Source organism: Acromyrmex echinatior, chromosome 5, assembly GCF_024713525.1.
Source record: "Acromyrmex echinatior isolate Ae372 chromosome 5, ASM2471352v2, whole genome shotgun sequence".
NCBI lineage: Eukaryota > Metazoa > Arthropoda > Insecta > Hymenoptera > Formicidae > Acromyrmex > Acromyrmex echinatior.
In genome coordinates this window covers 3,400,022-3,424,792 of record NC_141856.1, presented here as the reverse complement: position 1 = coordinate 3,424,792, position 24,771 = coordinate 3,400,022, and the positions used below count along the sequence as shown (strand labels likewise).

The following is a 24,771-nucleotide window of genomic DNA, read 5'->3' as shown; positions in this document are numbered from 1 at the left end:
TATTGGGGGATTCTCTCAAAGTTAAGGGCGATGTACTCTATAACAAATGAGAAGCCCCTAATCTGAGGAAAACGATCTTCCAATTAATTGTGCCCAGAAAGTTCATAGCACAAATTTTGGAAGAGCTACATAATTCTCCTGTAGGTGGGCACTTTAACATCAATAAAACGCTTGACAAAGTACGGAGGTGATTTTATTGGGCGACGTGTAAACAGGATGTAGAAGAATAGTGCAAAACGTGCAAGATCTATTTAGCTAAAAAAGGTCTTCGGTAAAGGAAAATGTCCTTTACAGTGTGACGTGACGTTTTCCGTCCGTCACAAGGGCTGCATGGCCTGACCGAACAGTGCAGTATAGCGTCCTGGGTCCTCTCATTTTGGGGGCGAACGCACCTGCGCTTTTCCCGCGACGTCGTTTGCATACCTTACGCATTCCGCGCTGTCGTTTTCGTTTTCCCGTTTCTATGTGTTCCCGTACCAAGGGTTACAGAGGCCGGCGATTCCCGCGACCTTAGCGCCACCTCACCGGAGAAAAGAGGAGGAAGAACGACCAGGATTGGGAGTCAAGAGACGATCGCTGATGACAGATCCGCCGGGGGCGCACAACACCTGACTCCGGGTTGCACGCAGGTGATATCCTTCCTGCATTGTTACACCCTTTTGATTATCGCAAAGCATTTTTTTATCGCACCCTCTTCCAGGCGCAAAGAGCCTGGCGTCCGCCAAGGCGTTCGCCTCGTCACTCGTTGTCGGTTTCTTTTTATCACGGATCATATATTGCGTCGAAGTTCCGTGTCGTAGTATTGTCGCGTATCGTGTCGTCTCGAGTGTCTGTAACGTAAGATTTGCATGTTTATTCGGTCCTCTGTGTCATAGCCATTAAAGTCAATTTATAATAGCAATTGATAATTGTGCGTATTCTGTCGTATCGAGACTGCGTAGTGTCGAGTTTGCACGTATTCGAGCCTTCTCTGCATCTCAGCTGAGCGGCGCGAGGTTCCGCGAGCGCGCACGAGGTCATGCCGTGTCCACGCTACAAGCTGCCGAATTTCTTAGCATTCGCGGGGCGATGAAGTATGGTTCGTATAATTCGCGAGAGTATTCCCGTATGGCGTGAGCTCGTGTCGCGAGAATTTAACGAAGCTGATACGCCTAGCGTAAAATCGCGGGGACTATGTAAATCAGTTATTGCGCTCAAGTAGAGTTTATTGTCTCGATTGTATTGCCAAATGTGAATGAGAGTCGAAGACTCATTTAATATATTTGTTACTTTTGTTATTGTTAATTCATGTGTACTTTATTCTCGCCCCTATTCGCTCCTCCAAACGATCTGCTATCCTCGACCGCGAACAACCCCCTCTGCCATTTCCGAGGCTGAGCTACTGGTTGAGAGCCCGTCGACATTCGCAACTCATTAAAGATGTATAAGGAAACTCGCGTAATTTTTAGAAAGAGTGGCACGCTCGCTCGTGCCTGGCGCCCAACTATTGTTTTGTGATTATGTGCCTCCCTTAAGAGCGGTCGCGAGAAGACGCATTTCGGTCACATTTCGTTTAACGCCACCCGTCACCCGATCGCCTACGAGAACCTTAGCTATGAATGTGCGACGAAGTTGCGCCACGCTCGTGAGTGCGGTTGCAACAGATATATACGAGGACAAATCAATAAGTACCCGTGTTAGTAATGAAGACGCAAGCTTTTCACAAAAATTTTTTATATTTTTCAACGTAATCCCCTTTTAAGAGGATACACTTTTCCCAACGCTTCTGCCATTTTTTTAACCCCTCAGAAAAATACGATTTGTCGAACTCTGCAAAATAGGCCTCTGTTTCGGCAATGACCTCATTCACGTGAATTTCTTTCCACCGAGCCATTTTTTCAAGTTTGGAAACAAGAAAAAGTCACAAGGGGCTAAATCCGGAGAGTACGGTGGATGCAGCAGCAATTCGTAGTGCAATTCGACCAATTTGGCTGTGGCGACTGCGGAGGAGTGAGCCGGTGCATTGTGAGCAATCGCAGCACCCATCGGGCCGACAGCTTTTTCATTCTGAAGTTATCATGCAAAATATTGAATGCCATTACGACACGCCTACGGCCTCTGTTACTTCATACATTTTTGTTCGGCGATCAGCGAGAATTATGTCATGGACTTTTTCAATGATTTCCTCAGTAACCACGTCTGCCGAGCGGCCTGGGCGCTCCTCATCAAAAACAGACGAACGACCACGTTTGAATTCGTTGAACCAATATTTGACGGTTGTCAGATGAAGAATTCCCATGGACGACATCCAACTTCGTTTTTATTTCTTCGCACGTTTTTCTATCCAAAAATAAGAAACGAATCATGGATCGATATTGCTTTTTTTGCTTTGTATCGGAAAACATCAAACACGCTCACTACGAATTGCTGTCAAATCAAGACTATTGCATGAATTACTCTGAAATTTTGTATGGCGTCGTTTGAAAGATGGTAATACACGATGGTAATGCCAACTTGCATCAGCAACGTCGGCTGTCTTGAAACACGGGTATTTATTGATTTGCCCTTGTAATGTGGGAGCCATTCAAAAGAGTTCAATTGGATGTTCTCGGCCCTCTACCAATAATTTCTGCTGTAAATAGGTATTTGCTCGTCGCTGTCGACTGTTTTACTAAGTAGATAGAAGCTTTTTCGCTAAAGAACGTCAGATCTAAAACTATAGCAGAAACCTTTCTAAATCAAATTATTTCCAGGCACGGAATATCTCTAGAAAGCCATATTGATTAAAGGAAAAACTTCGAATCGAGAATTTTTCATGAACTGTCACGCTTACTAAGAATGAAGAAAACGAGGACAATTGTTTTGCACCTACAGTCGGATGAACAGGTAGAATGTCAGTATCAAACCATCTTCAACTGTTTAGCAAAATTCATCTCCGAAAATAAAAAAAAATTGGAATCGGTGGATTCTATTATATCTGTTGGCGTACAGACCATCCAAACACGAAACTACTGGAATGAACCTTCAGCGGAGATTTATTTTGCTCAAGATTTCCGTCTACCGACTGATTTGTTACGTGATAATCTACCAAAAACTGAGGAGGTTGATTCTCTGGAAGATTACTTGGGAAAAGTGAAAAGGAAGCTGAAAGAAATTCATAAAGGAGTAAGGAAACGCATAGATATCAAATCTTCACGAACAAAAACTTGATACGATCTAAAGCCAGATAGATCTATTTTGAAGAGGGACAGAAAATGTGATTATATAATCCTCGAAAAAAGAAGGGGAGAACTCCCAAGTTGCAGACCAATTGGAAAGGACTATATTTTGTAGTTAAGAAACTTAGCGATGTTGTATACTGTATCTGCAAGTTGGACAAACATAAAAAAAAATTGTACATTTGGATAGGCGCCTTATTTAAGAAAAACGAGTTAAAAAGATTAATAAATCGGAGCCCTATCACTTGAAAAGAATTGTAATCTTATGGTGTAAGCTGCGCGAGTTATTTTTTCTTTCTTAGTTGCAGAGTTCACGTTCGCGCGGCACATAGCGCGGTTTCGGACGGAGAAAATCTCCCCAGGAGCTTCGGTGAAAACATATTGGACGCCTCACAGCCAGTCCAGCAGGCTCATCTTCCACGAAATCGGAAATCATCAACGAACGCGCTTCAAGCGTCGGCTGTGCTATTTTTTTTTTTTTTTAAGAAGATCGCCTTGGTTGCGGTTTTTGAACCGTTGTTTTTCCGTGGGACGGAAGTCTTACGATAGGAAGTCTATACATCATTTTTTTGCCCCCCTCCCCCTTCCGAAAAGAGAAGAACCAAAAGTGCAAGGCCTTAAGAGAAGAGGCAAGAGGATCCTGGTGTTCCTTTCATGAAGACGGGAGGATGTCCGAGCTGGTTTCGTCGTATGGGGGAGTAGCTACCCTCCAAGAGAAATTAAAGAGGAGTCCTGCCCGAAAGGGAAGAAGCTCTCAAGAATAAATCTCGAGAAGAAAATCGGACCTCAAGGAGACCAAAGTTCAAGAAAACTGTTGCAGTAGCACAGTAGGGAGGAAATTGGTCAGGAGGGAGTTCCGAATTTTTTTGAGAGAGGCGTTTTTGGAAGAACCATAATTGTCGAGACGACAATTTAAGAGAAGGGGGGCAGTGTTACGCCTGTGCCGAGCCAACGACGTAGATCGCCATTCGTAAAGTCCTGAAAGTCGCGTTACCAAGCGACACGTGGTTCTATTATTTAACAAGATCGGCAGATTTGGAGCCGTGAATCGTCGTTGGACTCAAACGTGTCTTTCGATCCGTTTATTTTCTCATCGATCGTGTGCTCTGAGCTTTACGTGTGTGTGTGTGTGTGTGTGTGTGTGTGTGTGTGTGTGTGTATGTGTGTATGTGTGTGTGTCCTGTATTCATTTCATAATAAACTCTTCTTGTTCTTTCTATAATATCTGTGTTGTTCATTTCTGCGGGCCGGGAGTGCATGAACGCGTTCTCGAGAACGTCTCCCCGAGCCGGACGCCTAGACGTAACACAGAGACTTGTTTGTGATCCTTTGAACTACGCTCCATACGTAGTAATCAAAGGGATTTAAATCTGGGCTGTTGGGAGGTCAGAATTTCTTGGATCAAAATCGACATGTCTGAGAGCCCAATTTTGAATCAAATGACTCGTATGAGCCGGTGCACCATCCTGCAGAAAAACATATGGCCTTCCGAACGCCACAGTTTCCATCCACGGCTCCACTACATTCATCAGAACGCGCAACGATTGCCTTTGGTCATCCAAATTCAACGCTTGAGCCCTTTCAACGAGTGCGGGAGTCCTGGCGGTGCGTTCTTTCGAGTGACTTTTTCTCGCTGGCACACTGGAACCTTCATTGACTGGACTGTTCTAAAGCCGTATATTTTGCTACAACGTCATAAACAGTTGATCTCGGGTATCCAAAGAACCGAATTATTTCCATTGCTGAGCGCCCAGCGTGAAGGCCTTCGATGATACTTCGCGATTCTTTGATTATATTCCGTACTTGATTTCAACATCGCGGCCATTTTGAGAATATGACTGTTTACTAGAAGCATCAGGCTTTCTCAGATACCAACAACAACCTTTGGTGGAGACACAATATAGCGGAAAATTTAAATTGAAATTTGTCCGGATTTTAGTGACACACGCTGTATGTCCAACATTTATGTGTAGATGAGCTTCGCTGTATGTTCCATCACTAACACCATGAATCATACAATGACATGTAGGAAGATTTAAATTTACGTAATTATCAAATTTCGAATCATACACATTAAAATTTTTATATATCTGCTATGTCTTATGCTTAATACATCATGTATTTTATATTAATATGTAATCTATATTAAAAAGTATATATGTTTCTTTGAAAATTTATCTTTTCCCTAATCTCTGCATCACTTCTCCTTCATATCTTCGAGACAATGAATTAGTTGTAATAAGAAAGCGCGTCTGGTTGATCGACTTATACCATTAAAATATTATTAAAATTGTGCTCGTATTATTCTATTATAAAATCGCATCATAAAAGTCAAAATGAATATCTTTTTAGTAAAATCGCGTGCGAGAGAATATGTTTCAACAATTTGTGATTACTATCACTATTTGTGATTACACTAAAATTATATTAACAATAAATGTGATGCGTTAAAAAATTGCGTAAAGTTTATGATGAAATTTCAATCATGGAGTGTGAATTAGTAATATGCGTCTCAGAAATTGTACACTGCGTTACATTTAAAGTAAGTGTTGGGGCTCTTGGGACGCCATGCGAAATGGCCGTCTCTGGTGAGGCGTCCGGAGAGAGACGGCATGCGCTGCGAGCGGGTTGCCGGGACGATCGATGAGGGAAGCTCTGAGCCGTGTGGAAGTGCCATCAGTTACCACCATTACCGATGCAAAAGGTTGTAGTTATTATCAAACAATTATTCAGTTCAACACTTAAAGTCAAGTCACGTTAATCTAAGTATAGTATTCTATTGCTCTTACAATAAATATATCTAAGAAGCACAACAATTGGCGCTGCGGTTATATTTCAAGATTGAGGTTATGCGAACCTCGTGTGTAAATTCAAGATGAAATAACTGTTAAATGCATTAACTCAAACGCAATAGCAGCTGGCTTAGGGATAACAAATGCTCATGCAACAAATGGTTGAGTCATCCAGTGCAATTAGAATTTTATTTCGGAAAAATTAGTACCCAGCTGAATTTTTGCATACAACTTTATTTTGGCATTATAAATAACGTGCAAAAAATCCCCATCGATATCGTGTTTGCTTTGAAAGTTATTCAAGGTCAAAGATCACGAAAATCGATTTTTCACTTCCTATTGGTCAGACATCAATTATGGTTATTATAAAAATTGTAGATTGAACAATTTTCTACAAAAAATATTGTATACATTTTTCACGAATGAGCAATCATTTTCATATTATATGGCCAACAAACATATTATATGTCAACTGCAGAGAATAATAGCAATGCATTTGTTTCCACTACCTTCGAAATAAAATGTAAGGCGCGTTTTTTTTTATATGATTTCCCCATTAAGCCTAATCCATATTATAAAATATAAATATATATAAAACAAAATTTAAATGATAAAAACCTCAAAATTATACTTTATTATTATTTTTAAATGTATAAAATCATTACAATTCTTTTTCATCATCGTGTTCAATTTCAGGTATTTCTTCTTTTACTTTGCTTTCGGTATTTGTGATTATCTCTGATATATTGGATGTTAAATAATCAATGGCGATCATTTCATCGTATACTATTTCTTCTATGTTACTATTACAAAAGTATCAGTAGAATTATCATCAAGAGTGATATTGAGGCATGATTGACCACGACAATGACCACATTACGGAGCATGGCAATCCCACTTTTCTACAGTCACAATTAGAACCACCTTTCGTACAATTACAAAAAATTGTGTTGAGGAGTTCACATCCGATGTCGATAATAAAGTCATTACGGGCTCCAAAAAATTATTAATTACCCATCCCCACTGTTCAGGGTCTAGCTCATTATCTAACCAAGTTTGTATCTGGTAATAGATGCGATATAGATGCTGTTGAGCGGCTGCAGTTGTTGGTGGAAGTGATGATAATTTGATAGGTCCATTGAGTTTTTTCGATTTAGCGAAGCTCAAGTATCAATAGTTATTAATAGAAAGTTCTATGACTGATGCTCCATACATCGCCATAAGAAAATGTATTTCATTTTCCAATTACACTTGGTGGGCAATTTTTCTGCTTAAATACTTCTGCTGAACGCTGAACGCTAAATCTTGACGTTTTTGTAACAATTTTAGAGCTTTTATTTTTCCTTTATTGAAGAGTGCAGATGTTGTATCACATCCAGTGACAGCATGTAAAAATAAAAGGTGTCTTTACAGTGAGTGTAATCGCCGATACTATCAAGAAGAACAAATCTGTGTCTCAATTTTTTCTTTGCCTGGTTTAATAAAAAGAATTTGTTCATATGAAGAAGTATAACGTGTTATTAGAAGAATTAAAAGATCTTCTTCAATATTATTAAAACATCTTCTCCAACAACAGCTATTAGTAGTGTTACGTCCAAATCCTTGAAAATTTTGTCAAGGAGACAATGAGGGAGAATGGAGAGGGTGTGGAAGGACGGTTAGACTCAATCTCACAGGTATACGCGCGGAGGCGAACACCTGTGAGTCGTACGCATCTTTTCAGTTCCGGAATATGGGTTAACGTCCGAAGAGATGCTTTGACACCTATTCCGCTGGACAATGCGAACGTCGGTCTTACTTTTTGGGTCAAGGAACTTAATCCTTTTGACCCGGGACTGGACCTCGTACGATCTCAGGTATTCGAGGGAAGTGAATGCGAGAGGTGAAGTTAATAAAAGACAGAGGAATACCTTAAGTTACATTTATTAATAAAATGCAAAATAATAATAAAACAAAGAGTTTTATACATGATAAACTTCTCTTTACATAAAAAAAATATATTATAGCTTATGGATGTGTGCGTGCGTGCGTGCGTGCGTGCGTGTGTGTGTGTAGAGACGAAGGGGTTAACGAGTATGGGAAACGAGGAAAGTATTGCAGGAGCATATCGGGATGAGGTGCTTGTAGAGGACGATGTAAGATGCGGGATTTCCGGGAATGTATACAGTGACTAATCTGTCCCCTTCTTAGGAGGGAAGTGGAAAGAACCGGAACATCCGATCCCAGTCGATCGACTCGGGATTTGGTTAAAATGAAAGGGGCGGGAATTGATCCAAAGGAGGAAGGAGTGGGAATCCTTCTTCGTAAGGAGGAGGGGGAGGGAATCGTTCCTCGAGAGGAGGAGGGGAATAACCGACGATTTCTTGGATAGCGAGGTCGATAACAGGAGAAAAGGTGAGATCCAACGGTTATGTTGGTGAATAGGAGATTTCGACGAATTGTTCGACAGTCGACTGTGGCGGCGCGATTGTGGGTGGCCCTGGGGAACGGTTCCGCCTACCCCTCCGGTTATAGGGGTTTCGTCCGCGTTTCCTAACGGTATGCACTACGAACCGAAGGGTTAAATTTGACGTGTGTTCGTTGGAAACGCGTATAAATGTATTCATGCTCAATGAATGTGTTTTTTCATGCGGGGAAACGCGAGGACTGGAAATAGTTGCGACTTACTATTAGCTGGCTCAAGATATCGGGTATGTTGTAGGTGAGTGGCCAAGGAGATCCATCGTCAGCAAAGAGCTTCCGAAGGGCAGTCGCTGTGGCGTATGGTTGGTAACTCCAGTTACGATTTGGTTACAAGTTTGCATTCGGATGGGATCGCGAACTGGCGTGATTAGCGCAGGTTCCAATAATTTTCGAACTACCCGAGACAATGAGTAACTAAGCGCGAACTTCACTGACGTGGACCGAGTGATTCAAAATTTCGTTCTGATGCTCTGCGCTTCCGCGGGACCTCTATTTATACCCCCGAAAAAAGGGCGTTGTGCCCTTTGTCTAGGATGCAAAAAAAAATTAATTGCAATGTCACGCGAAATTTACGACTTTTATAGCGTCCTATCGTTGTTGATCTAGAGTACATTTTTAGAGTAGTTTCGAGAAGAAAAGAAGTAATTTATGGTTTTCCTTAAAGAACCAAGATTGCTCCGAGACGGATGACGAATTCTGTTATTCTCGCGGAGAATACGGCTAGATAAACAAATGGTTACCATGTACAAATAGGTTTGCGTGCAAGGTTATTATTGTCAGTTGCGAGTCTGATTTTAGATAACGCTCCCGTGGGAAGTTATCCTATGCGTTTTACGATTTTTTAAGTGCGACTTGGCGCCTGTTTTTCTAAAATGAAATTGTTAGTCAGTCTCGGATGACAAAGCCTAAATTTTTTCTATTGCGTGACTCACTGATGATTCACTTCGGTGCATTTATAATGTCTTTTACAATCTTGTCTCTTTTCGGGCCTACATTAAGGTTGTTATTCCTTCCGGGTTGATTGGCATTTACGAGTTTTCGCGGAGCCTGTCCGGTCCCTCTTTCCAATTCTGTCAGACCGTTATCAAAAGGCTCCGCTCGAGTCTCGCAGACGCCAATCATAGTCGACGTGGAGCCGAAGAAAAAAATCGTGGCGTCTGTAGGACGTAACAGTAGTATTTATACGTGAATTTTCAAGTGCTATTTCTATTATTAAAATATCAGCATCATCTCGAGCTTGTTTCGCAACGATATTGACACTTTGTAATTTTTGTATCAGCATCGAAATTAATCCGTTTTTATTAGACCGATTGGCAAGAAATTTTTCTTGACTCGTAGTTACGTGCATCATTTTTTCGAAAATAACTTCGACAGATCCAGAAAGTGTAGCGATTCGTCGAAGCTGTTCTATTGCTTTTATATTCTATTTCTTGGTATTGTCATTACATCCGTCGAACAACAATTGTATTACAGTCGAAATGTTTTTGTAAATAATTAACATATCTAATGCATTGAAAAGTATCATTTTGTTGTCATATGATACGATGCAAAAGAAATCCATCATCGATGATAACGTTGCTAGTGTTCAGTTCAATATAACAAGGTTTAAAACATTTGTAAATTGATGCTTTATTAGTTTTTCGTATGTCTGCTTCGATAAAGAATGCTAAAGGATAGGGAGATAATTCATATTATAAATATTCGCAGAGATGTTCGTCAAATTTTTTATTTAAACATATTCTTTGAAACAGCAATAAAGGATTAATAGGGACTTTACAGTCGTGAACTTTAACAGAACTCTTGATCGAAGTGGAAGAACTCTGTTAGAGCGCTTAAATTTGATGTTTGTCCTATCATATTTTCCATTAAGGTGACTAATATTATATACATCATGATAATTTATTTGATCATTACTGACAATACCAGTAGCTAACGACATAATTTGATTAGTTTTTAGGAAAGGATTATGAGATGCGAACTATTAAACTAATTTTTTTACATCTGCATTATCTCTGTTGGTGCGCGAATTTCTTGCATCAAGATATATTAATCAACAACGTTGCAAAATTTTTCAATTCTTTCACAGACTGCATTCATAGCATACATTCTACAAATCCACTTATACAAAATGCTTTCTTAAGTACTTCCCCTTCCCCATGAAACTCCGCCTTTAGTTTTCATGTATTTCATCAACGTTTATTCAATCACCATATCAGTCCACGTTCTGCAGTTAAGTTTATTAGATCGTCTAATAGTACAATAAAAATCCATTAGTAAACTTTTTAAACGTTTATTGGTCCATATTATTTTCTAAAATAATCATGTTTTGCAGATATAAATGCGCTGACTTTGCCTATAGGAAATGTCCTGCAGCATAAAAATAAGGAAGCATTTTTTTAATAGCATTCAGATGTTCGGTCCAATTTCCCATTCTTTCAGCTCTAATAAATTCTTCTATTGATACTATGTGAAAATATTATCATAACTTCACCGTTGGCCCTCTATCTTCTATTCATTCAACTTATCGTTAAATTGTTCCAATAATGGTTGAAATATACAAGTAGATTCTTCAATATTCTCATATGAAACTGTCCCTTTCAGTATATCTTCAATGTAACCCTCCAGAAAATCATTTGTGATCATCTATTTGTACATTTGCAAAAATAATTGTTGATAAAGCAAGATGAAGCAATGTGTGACCTCTAATCCTTGCATGAGCATGACCATTTAACATTTTATCAACACAGCATTGGAAGCATAAATAGCGCTAAGAACTTCTTTGCCAATTCCTGCCATTATATAGCCTATCGATCCAAGGAAAGACATAAGTAGATGGAAACCTCCAAGTTTTACTATTATTTTCGAAAATTCCGATCTAATTTCAGAAGCTGCTACTATTTTATGAGATTTTATATAAAGTAGCTGGTCAAAAGTCACTATACATATTTCATGTCCATGTTTTCAAGAGCACAATTCAATGTTGTATAAATTGTATTATAATTACTCGCTGAGTGATGAATAAATGGCAAAAACATGATACGAGACGTTGAAAAGTTTGTTATTTTTCGTCAGATACCTTATAAATCCGTTCCATTCAGAAAGTTCCGGTATAGCTTTCCACTTTTCGTACATCCATAAAAAATCAGTTTTATTAATTGACTCTGTTGAAATTTCATTATAATTAATTTTTTTAACTTCGATTCTATCTATTCCAGATACACCATAATTTCCATACATTTTGAAGAGTACATTTGCAACGACAGCCAAGTCTTTTGCAGTAGGCATCATTTTATATTTCGCGATCGGTTCTTCAGTTATAATTGCGCTTATGGGAGTTATTATTTTTATAATTTCCATAATATGATTGTATTATAATCGTCGATAGTATAAATATTAATATCTGCATTGTCTGCAACATATTGTATAAGAACATCAGACTCAGGTGATAGAATATAAGGTTGTGGATGATAAATGGTTGCAATCTCATACGGTTATAACTACATATAATGTAACCTACATATAATGTTTCTTTGTATGTAGCTGCAAATCCCAAAGTTGATAGAATATCCAATATACGTTTAGATCCATATTTTTTTATGAAGAAATATTGACAAACAATTGAGCAATTGAGATGAAAAGCTTTGTGGACAAACCGCAGTCATTATAGCGTGGCTTATGGCCATGCATTTGTTCTTCAGGTGATCAATTTTATCTTTTTTTCTTTTTCAAAATTATTTCTTTAAAAAAAAATAATAGGCTACATGGGATGTCTTCATTAATATTGCTGAACATACTGTTTGCAGGAGAATAGAAATGAGTATCGACAGTAATAGAACGAATATCCTCTCTAATTATTGCTGCAGCAATCTCTAGAATTCGAAAGCGTTCTTCCACCAGATTCGATTTTTTATTTTCATACCGAACTTTACTTAAAATATTCGTTCGTGAATCGCAAAAACAAATTGTCATTGTTGTTGACTTTGTGGTGATAACAATATTTTTTCCATACCGCTCAATTAATTTTGAGATAATAATTTTGTCATCAGGAACATAATCTATGAATACTTCTTTCAACTCCGCTAATGTAAACTGACAATTTTCATTATTTTCAATATAACTATATATGTCTTCCATTGCTAATACAATATTCTCATTCAATGGACGACTTATTTTATCCCCTGTTTTTATTTTAGTGAAAATTGTGAAGCATTCGCTATGATATTTCGCTCCAGCAGCTACTAAATCATATTCAAAATTCGATTTTTTACAATACACCCGTACTTGTCACCACATGCCACAGCTATTTTAATAATAGAATCCTTAAATGAAATTGAATATACTTGCTTAATTCTGCGGCGATATTATTGTTTTTCCTTTTTCTCTGCTTCCTCGTTAGTTTTTTCGCCGTAAAATAAACATAATGCTCGGAAATCAAAAGAGCTACTACGAATTTTACGAGGAGAGCTCTGGAACATACCAGTGGCTTTTTCATCTCACTGTCTTTTAAACGCTGCGATGCTATTCTTGCGAGTGTAGTCTTTGCGACAATCAATATGAATAGCCATTGATTTCATATTTTGTATATGTTCAATGTCCATCGCCTCTATTAACACTGATGTCCTTTTGATTTTATAAGCCGCGCTCAACAACGATAGTATCATCTTCCAAGAGCGATTTAGAACAAATAGATATCCGTCATTGGAATTACACTTTGATAATACTATGTTCACAAGAAAATATTCGAATTCGTCCAGAACTTGTTTTTTACTGAGTTAAGAAGGAAACCAAATACTATTCGGATATTTCCAGGTATAAACTGATCCATGCGACAACAATGGAGTGCAACTGTGACACAAGGTTTATTAGGAAAACTTTCTTCTGGATTCTTTCAGAAGTCGATACTAAACTTCTATGATAAAACAGGATATCCATTGAAATTCTATATATAATATATAATATATAAAGATATATACACATATAATATACATTTTAAGCTCAGAGAAAATAAAATAAAACGCTTTGAAACTAAAATGAAACACATTAGTGTTATTATAAAAACAATATATTATGTTCACATATCATATTTGTGTGACATATGAATTTATTAACATAAAAGAGTAATACTCTTGTGATATACTGCGTATATTATATAAAGTAGATTACACGCCTTCTGAACTTTAGCATTGTATTATTTACAAAACGATTGCTCGTACGTGAAAATGTATAGAACATTTTTTGTAGAGAATTGTTCAATCTACAATTTTTATAATAACCATTGACGTCTGACCAATAGGAAGCGAGATATTCGCGAAAAATCGATTTTCGTGACCTTTGATCTTGAATAACTTTCGAACACAATATCGATGGGGACTTTATGCACGTTATTTATAATGCCAAAATAAAGATGTGTGCAAAAATTCAGGTACTAATTTTTCCGAAGTAATTAAATTAGGTTTTGTCCTTTTTTTATCTAATTGCACTGGATTATCTCTTGCAACAAGGTAACCCCACTTCCACATCTTCAAAATCAATGGCTATAGATAGCTTTGTATCCACCCCTCTGACAAAAGTATCTCAATTCTCAAATCTTGTTGAGCGATTGGATAAATTCACCCACGAGCTGACAAAGGGCAAAACCTTCACGCTGTGGCATGAACATCACAAAGGGTGCTTTCCATCAAGACTTTTAGGCGACACACATCGACACAGCGTTGGACGCTGTGCTTTCCAACAGCGCGGTGCTTTCCAACAACGACACGCCACGGCATGATTAGATACAGCAAAAAAGTATAGTCAATACAATACACATAGGATACGAAATAAGAAGTACGTCATCTGGATCATTTTAATTGTAAAAAATTGTATCTACGCAAAATTATTATCCAATAAGAGACACAGAAGTGACATGGCAAATCGTTACATCCTTGTTGTTCGCCAATGTTAAACAAGGATGAAGTGATCGCTGTGTCGTAGATGGAAAGCACCTATAGGCATTTTGATAGACGAACGGAAACAGTTGCTTCTAAATGTTTTCGGCGGTGAATATCAATGTTTACTAAGTCGTTTATCACGTATTAAATCATTCGATTTAAGTTTCCTTGATTTAGTGAAGCATCTCAAAAAACAGTTTCATGATAATAAGTCGTTTCCAACGCCATTTCGAATCTCTAAATTTTTGGGCAACATCGCCCATGGCTGTAATTAACATTCTTGATCGAATAAGCATTCTGGGAGATGCTTTTGAAATTAGCAATTTCAATTCAGATCAATTAAAAATTCTACTTGCCGCTTTAATACTTAACAACCATGCCTATCAAACAGAACGTGCTCTTCTGTTTAAAATTACAGCGAAAAAGGAAAATTGCACATACAGCGACATCAGAGAAATTTGTTATGTCTATGTAGAACGTACTGCGGATGTGAGACGCGTCGAGAATTAACATATCACAGAGATAAATGCTGTTTGAAGTCAAACGCAAGGAAAAGGAAGTTAAGCCATAAAAAAACCAATGGAAAAAATTGGCACCCTCACAATGTCGTAGTCACATGGTCTTACCACACATAATAAGATAACATAAGAGGGAAGACTGCCCCAGGGAAACTGTAAAAAGATAGCCAAAAATGTCTCTCAAAAGATAAGAAGAAAATTTGAACGATTCAATTGCAAAATGTTTCAGGAGCGGTTCGGAAGCATCGAAAATACGCAGAGATCTTTCTAAATAAGACGAGATTAAAAATGCAGATAGACACTGGCGCGGATACAACGACGATGTATTGATTTTCTCACGGGATTAAATGAAACCTTAGACGCGGATGACTATCCGATTCCGAGAATTGAAGATATCATGGCAAAACTTCAAGGGAATACTGTTTTCTCACTAGATTTATTGGATGCATATTTTCAATTGAAATTGGATGAAGAAAGCAAACCTCTGACAACAATCAACACACATCGGGGGTTATTTATGTTCAATAGACTGGTTTTCGGATTAAAGCCAGCACCTGCAATCTTCCAACGTACACTGGAGCAGGCTCTTGCAGACATTCCGGACATTATGGTCTACCTGGATGATATCCTCATGCGGCCTGTGGCCGCAATCGGGCGGAGCACGACACAGTTTTAAATCGTCTTCAAGACTGGGGATTCAGACTAAGCATCGGAAAATATAAGTTTCATTCGTGAAGTATTTAGGCTTCATTGTTTCTTGGGAGTATCGAACCGGATCCAGCTGAAACCAATAGACTCGATGAGAGAGTCAATCAATGTGAAGGAAGTTAGAACATTTCTTGAGTTAATAAACTATTAAGGAAAGTTCGTCCCAAATTTGTACTGGTTTAAGGCTCCGTTGGAACTCTTGCTCAAGAAGGATGCTCCTTTTGTATAGGATTCTACTTGCAAGAAGGTTTTCTACAAAATTAAAGAAGTTCTAGCCAGTTCACTCTTGCTTGCACACTACTTACTTGCACGATCCCACACAAACGCTAATTGTCGCTGCGGATACAAGCCTCACAGGTATTAGTGATGTGTTGCTACAACGTTACCCAGATGGACAAGTTAAAGCTGTTTTTCATATTGAAGACAAGGACAACAAGGTTACAGTCAAATTGAAAAGGAAGCATTGGCACTGGTGACTGTCATTGAACTTTAGAAAATTCTTTAGCCGACATTTCATATGGATCATTAATCTTTGTTGATACTATTCCGTAAAACAAAGAAATTGGATACTCGTACTGCAAATCGTGTGAAATGATGGGCACTCCGCCTCATTGGATATAATTTCAATATCGAGTATATTAAATCAGAACACTTTGGAGGATGACCTTCTTTTGGACATGTAATTATTGGACACCACACGATTGGACACGCACGATTGGACACACACGATTGGACACGCAAGATTGGACACTGCATTATTGAACACAAACATTGCACGATTGGACACCGCACAGTTGGACACCGCATTATTGGACACAGCATTATTGGACACGCATTGCTGGATACCGCATTACTGAATACGCATTGCTAGACACCGCATTATTGGACACCGCATCATTGGACACCATATTAATGGACATCGCATTATTGAACATCGCATTATTGGACATTGCATTATTGGACACCACATGATTTTATACATACGTCTTTAAACAATTTGTCATTCGATGTATAAATTATCCACATTTAAGGTAAAGCCTTCCTAATGTGTACGTACATACATACATATACATATCCAAATGCGTTATGGTTCATCGAGTGGCTTATAGTTTTTTTTACCAGGTCAATGATTTCTATCTATACATAATTTACATGTTTATTTCATTGACGCATTTATAAAGATTTTAAAAAGTTTTAGATTCATCATGCATATTTAACAATGTTTACTTATGCTGCGCCCCATGGAGAAAGAAACAGCGGAACGGAATATTGACAAAAAAGATATAGGATGAGACTTCTTTCTCCATGGAGAAAGCCTTATGTGTCACATCGTGTCACATATATATGTATATAGGGGCATTGCTTTCTTTTACCATTTCGATATTTTTTATCGGTATGTGCCTACTTATATTAAAATACGTACATTATTATATTTTACTATGTAAAGTGAAGGCACATCGAAAAAATAGAATTATAAAAGAGCAGTAAGGTGATATTTTGAAGGTTATATAATCTGTCATGCAATCGACAATATGATTCATAACGGCTGATGTTATCTAGGCCAATATTCCATGCATCTGTTTTTTGTCGTACGATAAATTTTTCAAGCCTGTTGATTGGCTAAGACAAAGAGGTCCGAGATCCTTTCTGTGTTGCAACCAATTAACATGCTTGAAAATTCGTCGTTCGACAAAAAAATCGACGTACGTCATATGAGTTTAATACATAATATATCAGCCATTAATGAATCGCATTGTAGATTAATTCTTTTTACACCGTTAAATTGATTACGTATGTGTATCAAATTGATGCGGATTAAATATTTGATACGTCCTTATTTACACTGATCTGCCTCAGAACAGATCAGATTAGGTGACATGATGTCTTCACTGCTTTTCAAGATATGAAACTTCTAATTCTAACTTGAATTTAAAAGCAGCGGCGAATTTTAATATATAATCTAAAACGAACTAAGCGTTTACAGCACGCTGATTCTTTAATACTATTTGATACGCATATCAGCTTGGTTTGATACTCGTGATTCAGAAGTAAAATGATACTACATTAGTTGCAAGCTAGTTGCAAGTTTGTTACGACAGCCAATCTAAAACTTGCATTTTGAAATTAACGCTTCATATTGGCTGTCGCGACAAATTTGCGATCAGCAACTAATGTAGAACCGGCTTATGATATGTTTCCACTGAGCGCGTCACGTGTCGCATCGTCGAAAGAGAAAAAGAGAGAGATTGTGTGTATATATATATATATATATAAACTTCTCTCTTTCTCTCTTTCACGACGTGTGACGCACTCAGTGGAAACTCAGCCTTAATGCTATTTTATAATTTCATTTTCTCGATGTGTCTTCACTTTATATAACAAATTTATATATAATAATGTATTTGTATTTTAATACAAATCAGGCATATACTGGTAAAAAACATCGAAACGGTAAAAGAAAAAACAATGCCTTTATATATGTACGATGTGACGTCCCCATGGAGAAAGAAGCCTCATCTTATATTTTTTCTGTCAATGTTCCATTGTTTCTACACCAGTTACTACATACATTTGACTACCTAATAATATTTTAATAATAAGGGGAAACTGATAACTAATATGAAAAAAATGCATTTTTCTAATGGATTCCATCTGATTCAACTAGCCCGGGACCGAGGTAATTCGATTAAGATTATTAAAATAAAGATTAATGTATTTTAAGTTACATCTTTGGCTACATATTAATAAAACTTTTATAAAAATATATTTTAAATAAACATTCGCTTCGCAGGGCAAACAATACTTCTTTTTGCAAAATTTGTTCATTTCGTACAAAAACATGTCGAATAAGCCTTGTTTTCGAGATTGGACATGAGGGAACTAAACTTACAACATTTACCATTGAGGAAAATCTCTTTAAAGGAATAAAATTTTGAGTAAGTATTATAAGAGTCGTCATTAAATGAGTCATACAGTTCCATACTGTGATTAGTCTACTATCCCCATCCGTTCATTTTTTAAAAATATTAACAATATACGATGAGGCACATAAACAAAAAAAATCTGTTGGACTTTATTAAATAAGAACTACACTTACTATCTAAATAGAAATCAAATATCTCAGATAATTATATACAATAATAAAACAAAAACTTTAAGAATAAAAATATTTACTTAGGTACGATTTTATATAGTTACGATTTTTTAAAATTGTGACATAACTTCTATCATAGATGTGTTCGCAACAAGATGTTACAGCAGACTTAGTGGCAGTCACTGCTGCGTGCTCAGATATGTTTATGCATGTCTCGCGTATTTTGTTTTTAATGTAGACTCGATTATTTTACTTATCCCTATATTCAACTGACTCCGGTCTCTCCTAAACGTTGTTAAATATGCATGATGAATCTAAAATTTTTTAAAATCTTCATAAATGCATCAATGTATGAAATAAATATGTACATACACATTAGGAGGGCCTTACCTTGTAGATAATTTATATATCGAATGACGAATTTTTTAATAACCGAAACGAAATCGGTATCGTGAATCTGAATGATCAGGCCTGGGTAGCGTACGCCAAGAGGAACAACCGCGTCGTATACTTTGACAGTTTCGATAATCTTCGACCGCCCAAGAAATTGGTGCGATATTTCGAGAACGGTGCTACGATGATAGAGTACAATCGTACGTCCTATCAGACGTATGATCAGAGCGGACAAATGTGTCTGCGGTTTCTACAAACGGTAGACGCGCGTGAATTTAAAAAGCTCGACGAGGTGCTGTAAAATCTCAGTATCAGTCGAACGCTTTTTCCGTCATGTCGCTGACACTTACGCTGAGCGAGAAGAGCACCGTCCTTGCGGCGAATTACTTTCCCTCCATAGATTTGAGTGATGGCGATTACGAGCTCGGTCGGGCGATTTCTGATACTTCACACGGTATCGAATGTAAACGAATCGAACAATAAATTTTATTTGGCAAAGACAACGCAGAAATTACAATTCCCGAGGGTTCGTACGAAGTGCGAGACATAAATGAATTTTTGAAACGTACTGTAGGAAATAAGATTGATCCAAGTGATGGAAATGTTCGGTAAGCTAGTATTGCTGGCCGACAATTCAGAGGAGAATAGCTGTTTGCACTTCAACGCTTCGTGTCACACACGTGCCTCGCCATTTTTCAACTGCCTCTTTGTCCTCATCTTGTTCTACTTTTTCGCTGTTGCGCAAGCGCACTGATGCTCTCTAGCGCATATCGTCATAGTCGGAAACGCGCGAACTATTATAAATAAGAATTCACAACATATAGTCAATACACAAGTAAACACAACATATACTCTTCCTACACTCGGCCATTCTGCATAATCGTGCGTCCCGCACGACGCTAGCTGTTAACTTAACATTACATCTTATAAAATAATATTGTCGACTTATAATTAACGTCTTACAACCAAAACTGCTTACTTTAACCTAACATTACAAAAATAGTATTGCTGACTTATAACTAACGTCTTACAAAAGTAATATTGCCGACTTGTAATTAACATCTTACAAACAGAATTGATTACTTTAACTCAACATTACGTCTTACAAAAATGAAATTGGTTACTTTTAATTAACTGTATTCCAGGGTTTAACATATTCAGCGCAAGTAGAAGTACTTACAGGTCCTTCGTGAAATCCGCTTTTTATCACATCGTATGTGTCGTTAGGCTTAACATTTTCAATTAGATATGGTCCTAAATATTTCGCTCGTAACTTTCAGCCTGAACCTAATTGTGTTCGCTTGATCGCTACTACGTCTCCTATCTAGTATTCTGTAGCCTATTCTGTAGCCTTCTTACGTCTGAGATTATATGTTTTACAATTTTCCGATTGCACTTTCAGAATTTGTTCGCTCTGATTTCGTTACGCTCGTCCTCAAATTTCGATCGAAATTCTTGTTCTATTATTACTTCGCGTAGTTTCAGATCGGTTTCATCACGTATTTTTACGCCAAATAGTAAATCAAAAGGCGTCGCATTTACACTACGATTGAACGTGGAGTTTAATATACGTTGCAATTTATCTACATGTTTGTACCATTTAGCAGGTTCTTCGATTGATAACTTGGAAAGTATCGATATGATCGCTCTATTCAAATGTTCCATTTGTCCGTTTGCCCTTGGCAATCCCGTGGTGATTGTCACGTGTTCAATTCTTTTCTGACAATACTCCTTGAACTCTTGGAAGGTGAAAGCTGTGCCTCTATCCGTCACGATTTGTTTCGGACTCCCGAATATTTGTTTTTGAACGTCTAGTCGACTTGTGACCTCGCTAGCTGTGGTAGATTTAGTCGGATACAATCATACAAATTTAGTAAAACTATCAATAATAACGAGAATATGATTGTAATTTTTATTAGTGGTATCTAACGGCCCAAATGATCGGTATGATATGTGTGTAACGGCACATCAGGCTTGGGAATGAGATGTATAATAGATATCCTTCCTGCCTACCTTCTTTGCGATTCGTCAATATAGTACACTGCACGCAACTGGCAATGTGTCCTTCTATTTTACTTCTTAAATCGCGTATAAAATACTCCTGCCAAATACGCTTTTCGGTACGTTTTGTCGCCATATGTTCTTTCTCGTGAATCGTTCGAATTACGTCTAATTCTAGCGTTCTGGGAATAACAAGTAAATACCGTATCTTGAAATTTATATAATAAATCGCCGCTTATGTGGTAATTCTTATATGATTTGTTTTTGACAATTTCTTTTATCGCTTGAATCTCTTCATCGTTTGCTTGGTGACTTCTAATTTGTGATATAATTGGACTTTTCACTATCGTCATATCGAATGTCGACTCAAAGCATCGACGTGTTTCATACGGGTTCCCGGTCTGTGCTCTATCCCGGTCTGTGATGTAATCATAATCTTCTAACACTAAAGCTCATCTCGCAATGCGTGTACTTAACTCTTTTTTGCTCATGAACTCTTTTTCGCTGAAAAGCCGCACAATCATAATTATTTTGAATTGAATTCCTAACAGATACACTTGGAATTTTCTAAGTGCCTCTACTATCGCAAGCGCCTCCAATTCATAACTCGTGTAATTCCTTTCCTCTTTTTTAGTCTTTTTGCTCATAAAATATACTGGGTGTAGTGAATTGTCTTCGTTCTGAACGCTGTAGGAGTACAACTCCATAACCGTCTATACTTGCGTCTGTATGTACTTCCGTTTCGTGTCGTGATATGAATGATATTATATATTTTCAGTACTGGATTCTGAGTTAAAATCGTCTTCAATTGTATGAATGCGTTTCGAGCCTTATCGTCAAAATTATACGATTGATCTTTCCGCAACATGTCGCTTAACGGTTTCGCGATCGTAGAATACGAAGGTATAAACTTTCTGAAGTAACCCGTTAATCCAAGAAAGCTTTCAATATTTTTTAATTCTCTCGACTCTGGATCTATCACGGCTTTGACTTTCTCTTGGGAAGGATAAATTTTGCTCCCTTCTACTACATGACCTAGAAACTCGATGGTTCTTTTCACGAATTGACACTTCTTAAAATTAATTTGTAAACCGTAGTCGCTAGCTGTTTTTAATACGATTCGCAATCGTTCCAACGCTTCTTGTTCGTTTGCTGCCGGCACGATCAAGTCGTCTACGTAAAGCAACACTATGTTTTGTCTAATCAAATCCCAGAAAGCAGCATTAATGTATCTTTGGAAAACCCTCGGCGAATTAAATAATCCAAAAGGGACTTTCAGGAATTGGTATTGACCGTTCGAGGTGACAAACGCCGTATATTTTCGACTCTCTTTTTCTACGGATACATGAAAAAATCCATTTTTCAGATCTAACGTACTAAACACACAAGCATTCTCTAATTTATCTAGTAGATCTTCGATTAGTGGTAAGGGATGACGATCCTTTTCTATGACTCGATTTAACTTCCTAATCAATACATACACGCGGTGATCTGTCCTTCTTTCTTATAACAATTACTGGACTCGCGTATTCCGACATACACTTCTCAATGACCCCGTCGTTTAGCCATTCTGCTATTTGATTTTCGACTATTTCGCGCTCAGGTGCCGGTAATCGTCGCGGTTTTTGAAAAATAGGCCTTTCGTCTTTTGGTATTTACGATACGCATGCTCACGTTGTCTTACACTTATTTATTCGATACTTCATCAATCGCCTCTACTTCTTCGCGTACTTTTGGATCCGTCACCAATGTCTAATGGTTGCTTTTCGATCACGTTGATTTGTGTTAACAATTGAGCAAATGTTGCTCTTCGTATAGTTATTCCGTTATTGATAGTCATTTTCGTCATCGCTAGAAAATCACTACCAATTATGATGCTTGAATTTGTAGCTTCGTTTGGCACAACGTGTACTACACACGGATATTCATCAGCATCTACTTCTATAATTATATTTACGCAACCCAATGAATGCATTTCGTTTTTTCCAAAATCGGTTAAACAAATACTATTTCTCCGTAGCTTGTCTAATTTCATTCGTAAACATCTTTGCGCATTACCGTAATTTGACTGCCGGTATCAATTAACGCATTAACCCGCACACCGTTTATCGTGATTCGTTTAAACATTCTATCGCTCGATGAATCAGTAACCGTATTAATTACCACCATCTTTTTGTCCGCTACCGCTTCACTATCGTCTGACGCGTTACAACTTTGCAGTATGTCCGTACTTTTGACACTTAAAACACTTTTTACCTAGTTCTCTCTTCTTGCAATCTTTAGCTTTGTGTCCTTTACCGCCGCAATTGTAGCACCGCACGTCTGTCTCTTGTTCCTTTTCACCATTTTTTGGTGTTATTGGTTTCCTCGCTTCTTCTGTTTTCTTCTGCCTCCTGTTCTTCTCTCTCGTTCTCATCAGTATCTTCTTCTTCCGAATTGCTTTGTACACTTTAAGCTTCTCCTTGAATTCCGTCAATTTTTTAGCTCCGTACAATATGATCTTGCTCTGTGCGTCTTCCGGAATTCCATCAATCACGTATTTCATGAGTGCTTCTGCTTCTATTTTACCTCTAGCAGCTATTTCTTTCATCACATAATAATATTCCTGTACGGTTTCATCTCTCTTCAATCTTCTTCTGACCAGCATATCGTGTATTTGAGCACTGTTTATTTTGTCTATAAATTCGTCTCGTAGAATTTCTTTTAATTTCTTCCACGACTTGATAATGCCTTCGCTGTCGATGAGCATTTTAGCAGGTCCAGCTAGTGATTTCTTTGCGAACACTAACTTTTGTAATTTCGACCATCCAAACAAGTTAGCCGCATCTTCGAATTCAGATATCCATCTTTCAACCGGATATGTATCTTATCCAGTGAAAGTTTTAATTGAGTCTTGCACGTCTCGATATGTCATTGCGAATTTCATATGTACTTGACTGCCTCTGATAAAGTGGTTCTCTTCGAGGTTATTTTCACTTTCTTTGTTGCTTCTTTGTTCCTCTCTTTCATCATCTTGCTCGTCAGCTGTTGCCTCATCATTCGCATCTTCGTCTAATTCACCGTCTTGTTCACTGTCTTTAGGCGTGAGAGTATCTAAATCCATTAAACCATGTAATATACGTGTTATTATCTCTTCTCTGTTTCCGCCGTATTCTAAATCAAGAATGTTGCAGCATGATATTAAGTCGTCGATCGAAAGTTTTCGCGCCGCTTCTATCTTATTCACATATCCCGTCGTGTCTTTCTTGAAAACAAAGCCTTCGAAATCTCTGAGTCTTTGTCGGTTCTTTTGGTCGCCTTCTTTTTCGAAAATGAATCTATGTAAAGCCGTCACGGCAACGATCGACGCCGTTCGTATCTTTTGTCTGATTGGTTCGATTTGCGTGAGGTTGTTCATCTTGCCTCTGCACACTTTACGCAAAGTGATTACGACACGTGTTTACCGTCGCGCTCTTACTATCTTGCACTCTGTTGTACTGTCTTGTTTGCGTACACTCAAGATTATCGATTCACATTCGTTTATGTCGTGCAGTCCCGCCGCCACACTTCCGATGTCATTACCAGCGCTACTGTTGCGCGCTCACTCGCGTTGTATTGTCACTGTCTTCTCGATGTTGGCGTTACCGACGCATTCACAGTCTTGCCAATGTATTTCTGGTATTGCTACGCCACCTT

General features: G+C 37.9%; 1 protein-coding gene across 1 annotated transcript; it reads right to left on the bottom strand.

Moving 5' to 3' along the window:
- Positions 1 to 1,761: 1,761 nt before the first annotated feature.
- On the bottom strand, positions 1,762 to 23,845 carry LOC147909689 (uncharacterized). Its single transcript, XM_087406195.1, has one exon. The coding sequence runs from the start codon at positions 23,843 to 23,845 to the stop codon at positions 23,303 to 23,305; it is 543 nt and encodes a 180-aa protein (XP_087262321.1). The 3' UTR covers positions 1,762 to 23,302.
- Positions 23,846 to 24,771: the final 926 nt, after the last annotated feature.

Bases quoted from the DNA above. Each gene is read 5' to 3' on its own strand.
- LOC147909689 (XM_087406195.1), bottom strand. From the start codon at position 23,845: ATGCTCATCGACAGCGAAGGCATTATCAAGTCGTGGAAGAAATTAAAA.